The 20,099-nt window shown below is 38.4% G+C and overlaps 1 protein-coding gene across 5 annotated transcripts in view; it reads right to left on the bottom strand.

The window, feature by feature from the left end:
- Nucleotides 1-20,099, bottom strand: part of PPP2R3A (protein phosphatase 2 regulatory subunit B''alpha) — a 153,202-nt gene that overhangs the window by 85,286 nt on the left and 47,817 nt on the right. For 4 of the 5 annotated variants that reach the window (XM_070576130.1, XM_070576133.1, XM_070576132.1 and 1 more), the window contains 2 exons: nt 8,594-8,860; nt 1,971-2,074 (listed from right to left, as the gene is read on the bottom strand). In XM_070576130.1, coding sequence (XP_070432231.1) covers nt 1,971-2,074; nt 8,594-8,860 — 371 coding nt within the window. Of the gene's footprint in view, nt 1-1,970; nt 2,075-8,593; nt 8,861-11,289; nt 11,895-20,099 lie in introns of those variants that run through there. The other variant, XM_070576135.1, reaches the window with a different exon arrangement.

The following is a 20,099-nucleotide window of genomic DNA, read 5'->3' as shown; positions in this document are numbered from 1 at the left end:
GATGCTAATTTTTCTTTCCTATAGTCAGCTTCAGGCTCACAGAGGTTCCTAGAATATTCAAAATAACTTAGAATATAAGTAGTTACAGTTCTTGTCTCCGGCTCTAGTATTTTATAGAACAGAATATTTCCTTTTTTTTCAATCTCCCAGGCTGTTCAAAGCTCTCTCTTAAACAATCATAACTTGCTCCTTGCTGCTTTCCCAGATTGTTAGATGATTTTTGCCAAAAAGGCTGAACTCAATGGCTGAAGATACCTCTGACAAGAGCTGTGCAATATCCCTAATCGTTCTACCCCTAGTTCATACTCCAGTCGAGGCCTTTTCAGGGCCTAGCACCTACGTGGGTGAGAGAAGCTAGCTGAATGAAGGATAGAATATCTGCAGGTTTCCAGTTCTTGAATTCTGCTACTGTTATATGCTGATTTAAAATAACAATAATAATAATAATAATAATTAATAATAGACAACCAGACCACCCAGTGAAGTCCTGGCTTTACTCGTAGGGAAGGGAGAGGGAATCCAAGCTGACCTCCCTACTGTTCGGGCCCATTTTCTTCTTCCACTTTATTCCCCCAGGTTTTAGGCTACCAGAAATACTAATGATAAATACCCCAAGGGCAGATGCCAATTCCTTTGCTGGTTTACTCCTGGCTAATTAGTGCTTTGCAATTTCTAGCCTACAAGGAATTCCCTTACACTTACAACTGCTTATCCATGCATTAAAAAAAAAAAAAAAAGACATTTCTTAGATTTTCTCCAGCAGTTTTCTATTTGCGATAGGAGAGGTGAAATGGTGACCATGACAATGACTTTGGAGTGTCATCCCTATGGTGTACGAGGTATGATTTTCCTAGGGCCCTTTTAGTCCTTGGTATTTGGACAACTTAGAACTATTCCTTGTAACAAAATGACTAAAATCCACCTGAAAACATAAAGCATTTGTAACTTTTAGCTTTGGTGTGGTTCTTTCAAAGAAGTTAATCAACTAGTAGAGTTGCATACACCCTCATCACTTTAGTTCTAATGTAATGCATGGAAGAACTTGGTGAACTCAACTTGCTCCTTGATTTTTAAAAATAAGAATACACTTACTAATCACCCTCTATGTTCTCAAGCACTATACTACGAAGGGCTTTTAGGTGGCATGAAGAAATAAGAAGAAATCACAAGAAATTTGTAAGCTGAATTCTGTTGGTATTACATGTTGATTTTAAATAATAATAATAATGATGATGATGATAACAGGCAAATAGCATTTCCGAATAGTTTACCAGGAAGAGTGTCTAGCCCAGAAAAGGTGAGAAGAACATATGTAAAGAAGGCTAGGCTAATCAGTTAAAAGAAGTGGAAGGGGCAAGCTGTGACATTCCCTTAAAGTGTATAAATATATCAAGATATAAGTTCTAAAGAAGAAAGAAGGGAGAAAAAAGAAAGAAGAAAGTTGGGTTTGAATTCAAGAAAACTTGTTAGGATGTTAAAATCCAGGAGCATCTTGATAAAAGTACCATTCCTGTGTTTCTTAACTGGAGCTTCAAAAAGTAATGATTAAAATCTATTAGAATTCAGTTGTTTTTAATAAGTCAACTAGATATAATTCTAAATTGGATTTTGCGAGAATGGAGCTGTATTTTTCATGTGACACGTGTGGTGTGCTCCCCTTAAAGGAGAATCTTTACTTTTATGTCACTGCTACAGAAGTCAAATCCTAAGAACCAAATTTAACAAGTAAAACTAAGAAACTATCAAATAGTTATTAAAGAGGTATTTGTGAAAATCTGTTTTACTGATTAGAGACATGTAAGATAATGGCTTATGAAGAGAATTTGTGTGTGAGTATAAATGGTTGCGAATGACTGAATCTTCCTTGTTGAAATAAAGAGTAAAGGGAAAATTAATAGATGAGTAAAATAAGTGACCTTTATAAAACATATTTCTTTGTCTAGCACCAGAGTAAATGCTCACATACTTACTTTCTCCACATGGCAATGAATGACTGTGCTGACACAAATCCTGTCCTCTCTCCCCCTGCAGCCCTGAACATGGGGGCTTTCCAATAGAGAGGACAGCCACAGACCTGCAAATAAAACACAAATACAGTGTAAGCTAAGGGTGAAGAGATGACACGGCCAGAGAAAGGACCTTTGTGGCTTTTACCCTTCATGCCACCTTGGCTAGAAGGGCCCTTGGAGGAGCAAAACTGGGGCAGAAGCAAATATATCAGCTAGGTCAGATTCAGAGAGATATGGAGGGAAACAGAATAGAGGATTACGTGTTCAAAGAAGAAAATAGAAATCCATTTACCTTTTCTCCAAGTTCAATACAGCAATGTTTCTTTCCCCTATCCTGATAGTTAGAGCAGCCAGTCTCCCTTCCTATCACTCTTATATCACATATTTTCTACCTTCCAGAAAGAAAAAGAAACGACTGAATGTCATGGTTGCATATGTCTTTCCTTCCTACGGCAGAAACGTATAGCCACCATTATCACTTGGTCACGTTAATACGCTCTATCATCTAGCTCTTCTCTCTCCTTTGCCTATTATGTTATTAAGCCCCAGGTTCAAGAAGAACCAGAAAAACCTAGACCATTCAAGAAAATAGCTGTCAAATCTATTTAAATGATTACAATTCAGGTAAAAGATGAAAGGTAAAAATGCTATCATTTATTTATATTTTACAAGTACCACAAATAACTACATATTTTTTATAAAGGAAGAACTGGGAATGAATATAAAACAACTACAATACTCTAAAAAGTAATGATTTTTTTTCTCCCCAATAAAAAGTTCCTTTTCCAATTTTTTTTTTTTTTTGAGAAAGATTAGCCCTGAGCTGCCATCTGCCACCAATCCTCCCCTTTTTTGCTGAGGAAGACTGGCCCTGAGCTAACATCTGTGCTCATCTTCCTCTACTTTATATGTGGGACACCTGCAATGGCATGGCTTGACAAGTGGTGTGTAGGTATGCACTCAGGATCCAAACCAGCAAACCCTGGGCCACTGAAGCGGAATGTGTGAACTTAACTGCTGAGCCACCAGGCTGGCCCCTCTTTTTTCAATTAAAAAAAAAATTATTCTTACATTCTTCTAAGAAAGAGTTTTTACCAAATTTACCTGCTTTTTTCCTAGAGGGGAAATTCTTCCCTTTAAGTAATAATATTAAGTAGAGAAATAATCTTGAAACGTTCCTAATTTTATATATACATGTAAAACATACTCCCAAATCTGGAACTCTTCAAAGGGTCACATCTTGTTATTAGATAAAGATATTATCCATATTAGATATAGGATCTGTTGAGTCTTCATCTTTCTAGAAAGCGAAGCTTCTCCTTTGCAGGTTGAATGGATGTGAATCCACATTAGGTTCAGGTGAAGTTGCTCCTGTTGTGGGGGATCCCCACAGAAGCCTGAAAAGTACCTAGCCTGAGATTAGTTATGCTAAGGGAATACTCAAGGCTACTGGGTTCATGTCAGAGAAGAGGATATGGAAGGAGAGTTTCAAGAGAAGGAAGGTAAGTACAGGGCAGAAATAAGAGGCTGCTCCTGCCAGGGCCACTAATGCATGTTCTGCAAGCAGGGTGGAATTTAAGATTTCTTAAGTCCAGAGGTCAAATACCTCCACTGAGGTCAAGAGTGAGGGAAAAGTGTTGCTTAGCAACCAAATGGATTTTGTTTATTGTGTAAATTATCACTGCCAAGGTACAAAGCTCATAATTAATATACTTTGGGTGGTAAACTATGAAATCCACTTTCCCCAATCCCAATTCTCCCTTTCATGCAGAATGGTGGTTTGCCAAGAAAATGCTGTTAAATGTGACAGACTATTGGCAACTGCTGGGAAAGGTGAAAGAATATTCTGTGTTATGGAGATGGGGGTGCAGAGCCACAAACAGAGAGATAAAGTACAGGGAGAGACTGGAACTGGCTTGCTAAAGTGCAAGAAACTGCCACCCATGGTCACTCATGGATTTTTCAGAATTAGAAGGGATCAGGAATCTTCTAGCTCAACCTCAGGAAGTGATCAGCTAAAATATTTCCAGGGTCTGTGTGCTTACCACCTCCCGCGGGGCTACTTCCACTATTAAACAACTTTCATTCCCTTGGATTACAGTCTTTTTCTCCAGAAGACTCCTGTTAAAACGCATATGTGCCAGCTTGTAACGAGTAAGTCAGTCACTGAGACATTAACACTTATAAAGTTATTATGACCCAAAGGCAAAATCCTAAGAGATAAGGTACAGAATGGATATGTGTTGAAGCAGATTGGAAAGGACTGATCTATATTTCTCATAGTGGGGTACTCTGAGTAGCCAAGTGTTAGGCAGCATGAGGGTATCAGGTCCTTGGATAAAAAAATGGGAAGTGCAGTGAATGACAAGGGCTGCAGACATTACACTTTGACTACTTAAAAAAAATGTATGGCTGGTTTGCATTTGCTTAAAAATAAAGAATTAAGATAAAAGGTGTCAGGAAATCAATAAGAACCTAAAAAAGTAAATGATATTAATCTGAGGGCAACAGAATAGAGACTTTTATAACAGAGGAGAGAACAAGTCAGTGTCAAGACTTTTTACACAGGAGAGCATGGATGACAAGTGGGGATGTACAGGGAGTTACAGAAAATGGGTTTAGGAAACAGGTTTAGAGAAGGAGGCAAGAGTCAGTGGATGGCAATCAAAGTTGTTGGAGCAAAGAAAACTTAACACCTATAACTTGATCTAAGAATGGCCCAACAACATGAAGAACTGAAAGCAACACTGTCTAGTGATACACTCAGAAAGAGACGATCACCCAATATTTGTAACGTTCTTTAACATTTAAAACGTCTCACGCTTGTTATTTCCTTTGGTCCTCACATGATCCCCATGCAGAAGAGGGCAGCTATTTTTATCCCATTCTGCAGAGGAAGAAATACAGGTAGAGACAGGCTACTTTGCAGGCCAAAGGCACGATGGGTCAAGACGGTGCTACGTCAGCCAGACAAGAGAAGCTGGGGGCTTTGTATGGTTCAGGAGATGGTTACATTCTTCCTCAACTTTCTGCTAGAGGCTAAAACTCCATGGTGAATCCCCTGGCCCAGTCTCAGACAAATGCTTTTCTGACTGTTCCTCACTTTCTGTTCCTACCCTGCCTTTGTTCCTCTTAGATTCATTCTATATTTATTTCTTCCCCATCATCACTTAAGGCTGTGGAAAAAGGTACAAACTATACACTGTGAATTTAATCAGAAATGTGCATTAATCTCATCCAGGGCTGTTTGAAGTCAAAGATGAATGAGCTAAACTTCATCAAAAGATTCAGATTTCATAAACACAGAGTTTTCTTTGCACTTAAAAAACAGATCCCAGTCTCAACAGCAACACTTAGGTGTCACTCAGAGTAGAATGCAAACTCAAACTGGCTTTCCTCATAGCTTTATAAACTATAAGAATCCATAAAAATGGTCATTTATTGCTCGGACCACCTCTCCCTCATTGTCCCTTAAAGGTTGTCTGTCTTCTCCTTTTCTTCTAACCAACCTGTCCTGAGAAGACACGCACACGCAGAGCAAGTGCTGCAGGCACAGAGCTCACTGCCCTGTGGCAGAGAGCAGTCTGCAGAGTAAAGAACAGCTGAAAATAACGACGGCTTAGTGAGTGCTAACAGACTGCCATAGTCAAGTAAAAGCTGGATTAATTGGGGATTAGCTAGCTGGAAGACACGATTAAAATAACTTTTAAAATAAATGATTTTAAGAATACAGTGGCAAAATCCAATAAGATGAGCTGATACAGTAATCCAAAATGAAACAATACAAACCAGTTCACTTGTGGTATCATCTGAGGTCATTACACACATCCTCATTTTTATATGCAATATTAGTTTTAACTTTTTATACGTATGAGCGGTTTCCCTTGCTACCTGAGCTGATGATTAAGGTTTAAGAGCAATGATCACAAATGCTAGGCTCCCATGAATGGGACACAGGACTACAATCAAGTATAATTCAGACAAGTTAATCAGACATGTACATGATATGTAATCAGTCTGCCCTCCATATCCATGGGTTTTGTATCTGTGGATTCAACCCAACGTGTATGAGAATCTTGCAGATACAGAGAAATTGAATTGACTCTGTGGATGAGAAACTGGCGGATGCCGAGGGCCGATTGTATTCATTGTACTATGGCACTTTATATAAGGGACTGGAGCATCCGAAGACACCAAGGGCTATATGGCTATACTGGCTATTGTGCCGCATGACGATTAGGTATAAACAGTAAATTGTTATGCAAATCACTGTTACTACGGCTAAACAAAATAGTTTTCTATCTTTTAAAACTTTTCTGTTGTCAGCTTCAAAGCTGGCAGTTTTTCCTGATGCCACATATAGACTGATCCTCACTGCCTGTAAATAACAAAGTCCTTTCCCTGACTCCTAGCATGCAGAGACCCCCCTTCCCTGACTCGACTACACTCTTTCCTACCCCTCCCTTGACCACTTGTGGAATCCTTAGGCTTTCTGTTCTCCTCTCACTGAATCTGTTGAATGCTAGGGGTGCCACTAAATCAGGAAGCAGGGCAGGGCTACCACCATACAGGCGTGAGAGGGCCAGAGTATGAGGGGGGAGGCAGGGCGGTAGAAGAGGCTGAGAACAGGCTCCACAGCAGGGGCTGGGAATATTCAGAGGAGGAAGGTTGACCCAGATGACCTGTATTCAAGACACAGCAGGCTGCAGGTCTCTGCCAGTGAGGCACTAATCACCTGGATTGTCTCCAGATGTGTGACCCCAGCACAGGACCGGGGAACTACCATGTCCCTTAATCTGGACAGTCTCTCCTTGTCTGCCTGCCTGAAGCAGTCTATGAAACGTCCTGTCTCTCTCTCACAAACTGTTGCCATGCTAGAAATACCCCATTTCGCATTTATGTGGTTAACATGTTATTTTCAAATGCAGAATTCATTCATCCTTGCTAAATTCTATCTTTTGGATTTAGATTAATCATTCCAGCCTATTCAGATAATTTACCATCTTGGTTTATACAATAGCCATCTTTCAAAACTTTAGGTAAGAAAACGCCAATGCCCTGAAGAAACTTATAATTTATTTGGGTGGCTATTGATTAGAAACTAGCTAATGGTATGTTAGTATGTGCTCAGGGGAGATGACATATGGGGAAACAGCACAATGCTAGGAGTTAGAGGACTTGTCTCCTGACGTACTAGTTCTGTGACTTCAGGTAAGTACTTGTGAGACTTCGGTTTCCTCATATGTAAAATAGAGTGGAAACATGTGAGCTCTAATTTCTGGAATGAAAGAGTCTGTTTTTCATTAGAAACATCTATGGGATCAATAAGCAAGTTGTAAGACTGGGGGCGGATGGGGAAATAAAAGAAAGAATTTCTTCTCATTTCCCTTAAAATCACTGTAAATTTACAAATTATTTAACAGCAGTAACAAAAGTTCTGAGGTTTGAGGTAAGGGAGAGGACAGGGAATAACTGGAGTGGGGATTTAGGAACTTCTCCAAAGACACAATGGAAGCTAGGTCTTAAGGAATGGGTGATGTGGGGGTTGGCAGGACTGGAAGCCCATTTTGGAGGGGAGAACTCTGAGAGCTCAAATGCAGAGGGGTGCTTGTAGGAGGGCAAGTGGATCTGGCTCAAGCAGGTAACAGTAGTTTGGATTTTATCCTCAAGATCAGTTTTTAAACTTAAATATTATTCCTGAAAGCAGGGCAACCATTCCTAGTGGAAGTGCGCATGGGTCTTGGGAGCTCCCATTTGGTCTCCTCCTTAGCCTAGTAAACCTGTCTCTTGAAACACAGCCTGAAACCACTGCTAAATCCTGAGGTATGATATGACTCTTCAAAATATGTGCATGATAAAAATAAAACCCAAACAAAACAAAGCACTGCTACACATGGGAGGAATCTCCGAATATTGCTGAGCTGGAGAATATAAATATCAAAAGATAATCTGATGGTCATGCCCAGTATTAATTATTCTAGGAGGAGGCTGGAGGTATAGAATCCAGTTATTGAAGATGTTATGGTAGTCCTGGCAAGAGGGGCTATGATCTTAAATTAGAAGTAGCTGGATATATTGGAAAGTATCAAAGGCTTGCTTTCTAGTGGCAAATTCATTTATTTCGGAGTCAAACTACTGTGTTGAGTTAGCCTAATGGTTCCTAGCCTGGCTTCAGGGCAAAGAGTTATGATCAATAGGTGAGAACAAAAAACGATTCATATTCAACACAAGAGAAATCTTTCCAACAAGACAGGCTATGTAATGATAGAACAGGCTACTTGGCAAGGTAGTGAGGTTCCTGTCACTGAAAGCATTGAAGCAGAGAATGAATTTGTGTGTCGGTGATGTCATGGACGGAATTACTATATTAAATGGGAGGTCGGACTGGAAGATCAGTAAGGTTTTTTTTCAAACTTGAGAGTTCCATGAAATAGGATCATAGCTAAAGATACATCAGGATCAAATACATTTTTTCAACACGGAAAAAACGCATGCTTAAAAACAGAGAGCAGAGAGGCAGTCAAGAGAGGGAGGTTGGGATTGACAGAGAAAGGCGATCAGACATCATTTAGTAGTTATATTACCTTTGCAATCTTTCCCATTTCATAAATGTCTGCTTTCTGATCTTCAATATCCATGAAAGCAGTTTCAATTCTGCTTAGAGTCTGTTCATGGTTACTGCAGGCATCTGGGAGTCCTTCAGGAAAGTAGAACCGTGGAATGTTTATGGACAATGGTGCATTCACAACATTATTCACATGGGGAACAGGGGAGAGAGGTCGGGGACTACTTGGAAGGGTGGCTGGAGGTGGAAGTGGTGTTCCAGGTTTCTTTTCTGTTTTATTTTGAATCTGGAAGGAAAATGTAATTATGAGACACAAAAATTCTAAACAGCCTTAGCCACCCTCGAAAAGCATGAGTATTATAGGAAGACAAGCTTTATTCACATAAATATGTGATGAATATAATTTAATCTCCTACTTTTGTTATATATGGCCCATTTCTCATATGTCAATATCTGACATTAATACAGAGTGGAGTCTGCTCATATACTAATACTATTGGGGATATGAAGGCCAACTGGTCACACCAAGCCTTTGCTGCAGTATCAGGATGTCACCATATAAAGCAATAATCAAGGAAGAAATGGCAGAGAGAGAAGCGATGCCAATGAAATATGAAAAACTTAGAAAACAGTGATGGCTTACTAGCTCTGTGACCTCAGGAAAGATAAATAACCTTTTAGAATTTCAGTAACAAGCATAACCCCTACTCCCTGGAAGGCTGTTGCGAATATTAAAGGAAATCACAGGACGCAACATGGGTAAAAGCTTCAGAACAGTGCTGGGCACAGATACGTCCTTATTTAAGAAAATGAGTCACAAGGCCAAAGGGGGTTCTCAAAGATTAGATTAAATATAACTTGGCACAGTCCTTCAGATTCAATAATAATTAATCATTTACATTGGTATAGCAATTTAAAGTTTATAAACCACTTTTGATTTAACAAGTTGATAATCTAAGTAAAGATTTCTCTCTGCCTTAGTGCTAAATCTGCAAATATTATTACATAGGCTTATGAGTCAATAACAGTAGAAATTGTTCGTAAATTTCTAAGATAAGGCATATAATTCTTCAGGGGCTTTACCTAGGTCATTTACACTAGTGTCATTTCCTTTTTATTATTCTATACTCAAAGAGATTTGTAAGACTTCAAGTATACAATCATCAAAGTTCTTTTTTTTGTTTCCCCTGGTGTGACATCCAGGGCAGTTACGGATAAATTCAGGGCAGTTATAACCATAGGACTAAGATCACTGGTGCCAGTGGGGATGAAACCCAATAGTCTAGTGAACACACGCTACTGGAGAAGCTTTAGAGCGAGGCCTTCAATGTTAACTCTACAATTGTGCTTTGCAGAAGTAAGTGACATTCAGAACAAACCCTGGCTACCTAAGTTTTTATCTGAATGGGAAAATATTTGATTATATAATAGTCTATTCTACTTTCCTCAGTGTATTTCTTAACATGGAGCAATCACTAATAGACAAATATTTATTAATTCACTGGTTAATTCCATATTTAATAAAATTGATGTTAATATTTAAAGGGAAAATAAAAAGAATGCATTTATTTTGAACTTTTCAATTTACTTTTCATTGAGTTCAATAGGAGACATATGATTTAAACCTTAAAGTAGTTTAAGGTCATAAACCTGACCATTTACAAATATTAGAGAGTGAAATATAGTAATATAAATTTTGCCAAATTTACTGGCAAGTTTAGCATCTGCTCACTTTGAATAAAACTGTTTCATTCAAATCTAGGAATACCATTAGAATAGAATTAGCTGGGTAAAGTATTTCAATTCTCCACTTCAGTCTTTCCCTATAAACACAGTATCATTTACATAGTCATTCTGAATAGTATCCTTATGCTATTAGTCACTGTCGCATTTCCAATATTTGACCATTTTTGACCTATTTAAAAAAAAAGCAATTTCATATGATTCACCCAAATAATGTGAAATTATTCTGGGTCAGAATAACAATGAAACTACAGTTTCTTGCTGGATTCTGGAAGGCCATCATTTGTGCGGCCCTTGATTTATATTATACTCAGTGTTAGGCAACTTGTTTGGTGAGACACTGGCCCTAAATTTGCAAGCAATGAAGCATTGACTCGGCAAGTAGTCACTGCAGCAGAAATGACTCCATCTCACAGCCTGCTGAGGGAGGACATGCCTTAACAATGCAGAAGGAAGTGCCATCCTCCTTACCTACATACATTAGATCACGAACACAAGACTGTCTATATACAAAAATAGTTCCCCCTTCAAAAAACAGATTACCAGGATCAATACTCTTTTTTAGAAAACATTCATTACAGATGTACGTATGTTAATACAGTCTATTGATTCTAAGTGCAAACAAGGCTTTTAATACAGAAATTCTAGTTTCTCCAACATATTTCTGTTAAACGTTCTAGTATTTTCCAAGTAAATCGTAAAATATTTGTTAAGTTGTACGTATTGTCTCTAAAACTGGATTCCCTCTCTACAAGAGAAAAATGTGAGTACTGTACTTCAGGTCCAGAAGGTCTATTTTTAAACCTGTTGGAATCTCTCTACAAATAGCTTTCTGCAAATAGCTGAATAGAGGACACAGATTAATTCCTTGATCTAATATCAAGTGAGCTGTAAAATTATTTGTAAGTTAGTTCACTGGGTGGTTTTTATTAGTAATAAAAATATTTTAAAAGAAACACCCAAGTTTCAAACCTGTGTCTGCTGAAATGACTTCAGCCGCTTCTTAAACCGAGACGGGAGAACAAAATCACAGCCCCTGGCCAGGAAAGCTAACTCTCCCCTTAAGTCCGGGTCCCTTCGTAGAGATGTTTCCTTGATCATCATCTTTGAAAAGTGGATATTTACTTAGCAACTGTCCAGCACACTTCTGAAGATAGTCAGATTTAATAAGTTGTCAATCTTGTCAGGTAGAAAGGTATTTTTTTCTTCTTATCTCCCACAGAAATTAAGTTCAAGCATTGTGCTCTCCCAGCCTCCAGGGACCACAATCCATGCTTGGACTGACATGCAGCTGGTTCCCAGATACAGCCTGTGGCTTCCAAGACCTGCTCATAATTTTCAAGTTAGAAACACGGCCTGCAGTGGGCCTGACGCTCCTCGTAGGTAGCTTTATGTCCAATTGACCCACACATGTTGAGAATACAGAGCCTTCTGGGAAAGGAAGCACCCACTACTCTGAGCACCAAAGTTAGAAACATTACAGCTGGACCTAAAAATAGTGACTTCTCAGATAATGCTAACTTCTTAAACTCAGAGTATGTGAGGTGTCAATCCACATAAAACAGTTTCCCCTCCAACTAGAAGAGAAAGAACATGAAGAGCATTTTTGATTTTGCTATTTAATATTTTATGAAAAAAGAACAGGCTGCACTTCAAATTTGAAACCATCGTCTTAAGAATAGTTTTTTTCTTTTTTGCTTGATGGGAGACAAATAACAAAAATCCTCCAGATATACCCAATCAAAATATGGAGAAAAACAAACTTTCATCCTCACATGGTAATATACAAAGAGATTTGTTGGTCTCAGATTTTAAAGTCAAATCCCTTTTTTGTCTGTTTGCAGAAGACTATCTTAGTTATCAAACATAGTTTTTGGAAGTGACTCTGGATCTGGATACATTTGAAAATTTATTGTCGAAGTACTGGCTAAGAAAGTGGAACAATTGAATGCAGTAAGAAAGCAGCTTTAGATACATACGAGTCAAATTTGGCTACAATAAAGGTACAAGAGATGATTAAATAGCAATGACATAATACATCCTGAATTTGAGACCTTTTTTTAAGGAGCTTTAAAGTCATCTTAGATTTTTAAAATATTCCATTATTTTATCATATATTAAACATCTGCCTCACAGTTATTTACAAGTGAATCTTTAAGTATTCTCTCATATTTACTATTTAGATTTCAATATTTGTTTTCAATCAGCCACATTATTCAATCAATATTTTCTACTTCTAGAAAATGTAAACCAAACATAATTACCAAATAAACCCCAAAACCAAAAATAGCTTACAACTCTCTTCTATTGAATCTTTGTCTAATTTAGTGGGAATCTAATTCTTCGGTTTTCCATCGTTTCCTACAACTTAAGTTAGCTTTTTTCCTTGATTTCCTTTCAAGACATTCTGACAACACTTTATAATGTGTACATTGGGCTTAGATGTCTAAACCTGTGGTTTTCAAATTTCTTCTTTCTTTTTAAGCTTGAAATTTTCCACTCATACAAAACCTTACCTGCAATTGTTCGATGTGCTATGGTTGAAAGAGGATTACAATTAATGCTTCAACCTGGGGCCTTCCTTTTCCCCCCAATTTTCTCTCACTGGGCTTACATGTTAACTCTTTGAGCAAGATAGCTTTCCCATATTTTTTTCCTTACACTATTGCCTAGAATACTCTTTTCCTCCTTCATTATTTATTTCCAAATTAAAACACCAAAAAAGTCTGTTATGAATGCAACTAGGTCTTTAGAGTTATGATTTAATATTTTTTCAACTAAACCGTATCTTACGTTGTATTCCCCCCTCTTCCCAACTCCAGCCCATGGCTTCAGGGGGGTGACTTTTCATCCCCTTCCTGAGAATAGTCTTTCCCCTCAAATTATGCACACTTTAACCATCCTTCAAAATCTGACTCAAATTTTATCTACTTCATGAAGGTTTCCCTATTTAAGCCCCTTTATTGCAATTCTCTTAATGAAATACTGTAGAATCTCTCTTAATGACTTTCACTTAATTCTCTGGATTAGCCAATGTTCTTCATTCCTCCTGTAAAAAAGAACCACCAATGCCCAGGAAACACTGATTCACGGCTAATAGTTTAGTTTCTGTGATGCTCTCAGATTTCTTACCTCAGTAACTGAGCTGTATGCTTTCTAAGAGTTGGTTGTGTTTGTCCCCACTTGTTTATGCTGGTTGTACTTTTTACAGTAATTATTCGGTTCAATTACTTATTACATAAATGAATGAAATATGTGTAGAAAAAAACCAGGTGTTTCTAAAATTCCTAAAATTGAAAAAAAAAAAAAAAAAAAAAACCCCAGCTAAGTTGAATGTTTTATAAAGACTCAGCAAAGGAAAACTACTACTAAAAATTTTTTGCTATAAAATTAGGTGTGGGTGAGATAAAGGAAAAAAAACATTAAAATCTAGAAGGTGTCTACATTCAAATTGCTTCAGTACTAACTTAAGCTCCTTCTTTACCTTAAAGAAACTGAAACTGGAAATGAGTCAAAATGTATTGAGTGTGACTGATTAAAGAAAGATGTCACGGAACTTCAATTTCCAATTATGATACTCATTCTCAAAGAAAAGGCTTCGGCCGTGCATCAAAAGATCTGAATAAATTAATGCTGTGAGTTAAAATAAAATGTTGAAGATACACATCTTACAGTACACACACACAGAGTTTGTGATTCCCTACTGAGTAACTCTCAATCTCAATCATGTTCAGGTAAAAAGGCTTCAACTGCAGTATTTTATAATCTAGTAATTATTTTCCAATAGAGTCTAAACTCTTGAGGGTAAGGTCAATTTTATAGCCATTTCAATCACTCAACAAATATTTTTCTGACCACTTATTATGTGCAGATGCTTTGCTGGGTGCTGAGGATATGGAGATGATAAAGAGGTGGTCTCTTCTTTTTCTCATTGTACCTAGTACAATGTTGATTTGGAGCAAAGGACAACAAATACTTTCATTTCATTTACTTCTCATAAATCTCTGAAGTTTCAAAGTCAGAAGAGTGCTTAAAAGCCTGTTCTGCTATACCCTTAAGCAAGAAAACATTTCTTTATGTCTTTTGATGATGAGGTAAGCTCTAAGTTTTTATTGATCCAACTTCTTTCCAAAAATTCAGAGGAAGAAAAGACTAGGCCCCATAAAGGGACTGAGGAAGGAACTGGTCTGTGGCAATGAGTTATTGATGGAGAAAGACTATCAAAAGGTTGGTTTATTTGCTTTTTACTTATGTACCTGTGTTTGCATGAAAGTATACCTGCTTGGTTATAGAAAGGAGCTGAGAATGTGAGTTACTTTCAAGAAGTATGTGATAACTGGAACATGGTAGCAAAAAACCTGGTTTTTAGAGTGACCTCTTCTTTACTGGGAAAAGATCAAATATATGGAATTTCACTACAGATGCAAACATGGCCTATGATCTACTCTCTTCTCTATCTTGATCATAGAGAAAGTACAATCCACGGGTCTGGGTATTGGAAGAGAAAAGCTGTTATTTGGGTGATAGGTTTCCCCTGGAGGGACTAGAATGAGGAAGAAGAGAAAATCATAAACACATAGTTTATAAATTCAATTTGAGAGGATGGAAAAGCTGTGGGCAGTTACAATGAAAGAGTTAACTGTAAGGGTCTTCCCAATGTCCTTCTGGAATAAATCATGAGATCTTTTTTCCTGCTCTCTGCAGCATATATGAAGTCCATCCTAAGAAGACAGTGAGCCAACAGGAGGTGTTTCCTGCATAGCTACCTGCATCTCTTCTTGGACTGCAGAGCATTCATGCACACACCCTGTCTGAAGACACAGGTTGTCCTGCCTGGATCATGTGCTCAACATGGGTCTTCAGGGTAACTGTGTTAAGAGAGCTTGACTAGAGGATGAAAAAGGACTGGCGTTCTCTTGTGGGGATGACCGGGATATATCAGTCATTACTTCAAGATCCACCTGCGTGGATTGGGGTTCCTTTCCCGCCTTACCACTCCATATAAGTTCCCCCAGAGCAAACATGCTTGAGCAAGGGGATAATCTTTCTCAAAGAGAACCAGCTGGGATGGGTTCTTGGCTACAGGGTTTTATATGTTCCCCGGCAGGGTTAGATGGAAGAGAGGCTGGCTTCTCTGCTTTGACCCTAAAAACTGAAGAACTTTTTTAGGATAGGCTTCAATAATATCAGGCAAGAAAAGATGCTCCCTTACCATGTCCTGAAAGACCTAGAGAACTGAGGAGTGAGTCTAGAAAGAGCCTGTACCCTGAAGGAAGGTGAGATGGGAAAGGAGATAGAGGAGAACAAAACCTTGCATGACACCCAACTCATTCCATTTTTGTAGAATTTATTATTTGAGGCTTAGTTTGAAACTCAGGATGGATTTTCTAGACGTTCCCAAATCCTCTCCTAATTCCCTGAACTTCCCTGTTTGAAAATGAAGACCATAGTGATACACAATATTCTCTCTCTGGAAAGAATCAGCTCTATGGATGGTTTTAGAAAAAAATAGGTTGATTACACAAGATAAAGAAAATTTTGAACATTTGCCTGAAGAAGTAAATCACTTATTTTGACTTGTGTAAAACTGCTAAACAGTTAATATTGTACATGCAATGTGTTTTGCCAAAATAAGTCTAGCCTTTATTTTATAAACCAGCACGTAAAGTCATCCACCAGCCTCAGCTGAACATGTCTATGGAGACTGAGATGACAGGATCAACCAAGGTCTCAGAGTTATGAAGCCCCGTTTGGATAATCCAGGCAGCAAAGCTTAGAAAATCTGATAGAGACACATAGCACAGCAAGTCTGGGAAATCAGCTCTGCTGTGTGAGGACCTGTGTTGAAGAGAGTGTTAGAATCAAGTCTATAAAGACAGCAGAGTCACTCTGAAGTGACACCAAAAGATTTTGCTCAGAAGATGCTACAGGAGAAAAAGTTACATATTAAAGAGGAAGTTCTGCTGCATCAGGAGGGTACTTCTGATTAAAAAAAGGAAGCTAGCTGTTTTGTAAAACTTAAAAGGCTAAATCAAAAGCCTTTTTCTGTCCACACAAAAACTTGTACATAAATGTTCACAGCAGTGTTATTCATAATGGCCAAAAGTGGAAACAACCCAAATGTCCATCAGCTGATGAATGGATAAATAAAATGTTGTATATATTCATATAATGGAATATTACTTAACCATAAAAAGGGTCAAAGTACTGATACATGACACATTATGAATCTTGAAAACATTATGCCAAGTGAAAGAAGCCAAACACAACAGATCACACATTATATGATTCCATTTACATAAAATGTCCAGAATAAGCAAATCTATGGAGACAGAAAGCAGATTAATGGTTATCAGGGACTGGGGGGATGGAGGAATGGGGAGTGAGTGCTAATGAATACAGGTTTCTGGGCAGTGATGAAAACATTCTGGAATTAGATGGTGCTGATGGCTGCTGAACCTTGTTGAATATACTAAAACCTACTGAATTATGCACTTTAAAATGGTGAATTTTATACTATGTGAGTTATATCTCACTTTAAGAAAAGCTTTTCTCACCTTGGCTCTAACTAGCAGAGTAGTTAAAAAAGGAATAATTTGGAATCATAAACTTTGTTTAAAATATCACTGCAAATAAGCTTTAAGAAATTGACTATAAACTAATTGATTAGTCAATCTTAAACTTTGATATCCTTCTCCTTTATGCTTTAACTTGGTGTTTTCCCATTGTTGTTTAATTAATAGCCTGTTTTGTGTTATTAATGTCATTTTACTGTTAAATAATGAAACACTGGAGTGGGGGAAGGAGGCTGGGTGGTGGTGGTGATCTATGGTTTCTTTGCTCCTAGTCTAGTCCTCTAGCCTTAACTTCATTGGTTGCAGCAAGATAGGAGATGTAATAAGCATTTTTGTGACTTGCTTCAGTTGCCTCCAAATGCTAGGAACACATTCCCTGACTAGTAACAGAAAGTATACAGATACTGATATGGCTAGCTGGATAGCTAAAGGTCTCCGACTGCTTCAGTTTTCTCAGTAAAACAGGGAACAGGTCATTAGCTGAGGGCAAGAATAGAGATGTTGAAGACAGAGAAGAAAGAAGGCATGAAAGAGTCATTTGCAGAATAGGAAAGTGAGGGACTAGGGAAATGCAGCTGGACTGCCAGACAGTACTAAAGGCCTGCTGAAGGTTAGTGGTCATCAATTGAACACAAGACCACTCAGTATGGCTGTGTGATCTTCTCTAGCCAAGGTCACCTGAACAAATAAAAGCTCAGGGTAGACAGAGAATACACTTTAACTCAAGTTGGAGTTTTTCTAGGTGAGTACCAATGAAATGAGGGCAAGGTAAGGAACCTGGGAGTATACTCAGGGGAGTGATTTTAATGAACTATCGCAGCGGTTCTCAAACAAGATCAAGCATCAGAATCACCTGAAGGGCTTTTTATACCACAGATGGCTGGGCCTCACCCTTAGAGTTTCAATTTAGTAGGTCCGGGCTGGGGCCTGAGAATATACATTTCTATAAAGCTCCTGGGTGATGCTAATGTTGTGAGTTTGGAATCAAACTTTTTTTTTTTTTTTCGGTGAGGAAGATTGACTTTGACCTAACTTTTGTTGCCAATCTTCTTCTTTTTGGTTGAGGAAGATCGTCCCTGAGCTAACATCTGTACCAATCTTCCCCTATTTTGTATGGGGGACACTGCCACAGCATGGCTTGATGAGTGGTGTGTAGGTCTGCACCAAGGATCCAAACCTGCAAATCCCAGGCCACCAAACTTAACCACTATGTCCCCAGGCCAGCCCCAGGAACCATATTTTTAAAATCACTGACATAAACATAGGACCAGAGAATGAGTAGCTGAAGAAGGGCAGAGGACAAGCTCACTGGAGGAAAGATCAAGGTACTGAGATGCTCGTGTTTTGGCTGCCTCATCTACTGAAGACTCACAAGAACTGTAGCAAAAGAAGCACTGGGAAGTGTCATAGAGCCAGGAGCTAAAATCTTCAAGAAATAAGGGAAGTGGCCTGGGGGTGGCAGATGACTGCAATCAAGAGGGCTAACGGGTAGTGAGTCTGATGACGTTAGTTCAAAGTTATGGGACTGGGACTGGTTTCAGGAGTGTAGGAAAAAGAATAGTCTGGAAGCAGCAATGAAATGCAAGAACATTTATTGCCCCCTCCAGACACAACGGGATAGAGAATGGAGTGGAAAAGAAGAGAGCCACCATTTCACACGACTATAATATCCTTAGGGAGAGATGGGTTGCAGTTAGAACAAGAAGGTAAAGGGAACGTTTAGAAAAGAATTTGATGACATAGGAAATTTTGCCAGTGAATGATCATGAGTTCAAGAGAGGATGCTGAAAGGATTTCAGGAGTTGGGAGGGTTGGACATAGATTTAGAAATGGGGATGTACAAGAATAGAGTGAGGAGGAGAGTGATGATCTGAATTCCTGGACTTCTTGTGGTGACTCATGTAAACAGGGATGAAAAGCATATTAGATTAGTCCTGATGGTCTTAAGGCAAAGAGTGGCCAAGCTGCGAGCGCTGGGCAGACCTGTGAGGGAGGCCTGAGGGCTTTACGGAAGCAAGTTGAGCTCTGGGAGCTCCTTTTCACTCCTGCCAAGGAGTTAGGAGGCTAGGGAAGGCTATACTAATCAGGAGCACCTGGATATCTGAACTCATATCTTACTTCTAGAGGAACATGCATAATTTGGAGCATATTTACCCCCAAATTTTTTGTGTGCACACAAACATATTAGTAACAAAAGGCGATCACATTGGTACATCTGTTTTGCAGTTTACATTTTTACCTACCTATTTTATCTTGACCATTTTTCTACATCAGTAATCCATATCCACCATGTTCTTTTGAATACAGGTGGGACACATCTTGAGATAACCGATGTTGATTAATTACAAAGGACAGAGATGCAAGAGGATCTGATCTCATAAGCCATTAAAGGTGGAGGGAGAAATATGGATTGAACTCATTCTGCAAATTCATATTTGCCACTGGCCAGATTCCTTTACTTTTATTAATCTACTTGGTTGTAAATGAGTTAGGAGGAAGAATGGTTTCTATTGTATTGCTGAGTATCTTGATTTCTATTCAAAAATTCCCAGCACTGAACCCAAGAAACCATCAGTACTATAAAGGTAGGAGAGAAGAAAAGTTTTCCCTCAGTGACATGACTGGTTAATCTTAATGAAGGCATAGATATGAACCTAGAAAGTAAAGAGAGAAAAGTGTTTATTAAATGCACCAGAAGAAACTTTTAATAAGGTTTCTAAAGTGTGCTTTGCCATAATTTTATCTAAATTTATTTTTGTAATTATTCTGCATTTAAATGTACATATGAAATTACACAATATCTAAACTTCAAAAAACCCCAAAATGTTAGATCATTAAACTAGGAAGGCCTTTTATTCCCCCTGGAATGGTATCTCAGACATAAATTCCTGCTAAGAGTCAGAAGAAAGGAGAGTCCTAGTAATAGCACAAATCCCGTCCACTTTGAAAGATTTCTCTGACCCTCTTGGGCATCCAAAATCAAAAAAACAATTGTGCTAAAATTAAACAGCCAGAAAAATTCTTTTCCAACCTAAATCCATGGGGATGAAGATGGGGACTTTTAAGAATGGGAAAAGGACAATGAAATGTGTAGGTATTGCTTAAATAAAAAGAATAAATTTTCAGAATTTAAACAAACAGCTAGTATGTGAAGGTGCTACAAAAGGGCCTTGGGGTGCAGTGGTGAGCAAGAGGGCACCCTCTCCT

Source organism: Equus przewalskii, chromosome 15, assembly GCF_037783145.1.
Source record: "Equus przewalskii isolate Varuska chromosome 15, EquPr2, whole genome shotgun sequence".
Classification (NCBI taxonomy): domain Eukaryota; kingdom Metazoa; phylum Chordata; class Mammalia; order Perissodactyla; family Equidae; genus Equus; species Equus przewalskii.
The sequence above is the reverse complement of the archived record's forward strand: the minus strand, read 5'-3'. Positions and strand labels throughout refer to the sequence as shown.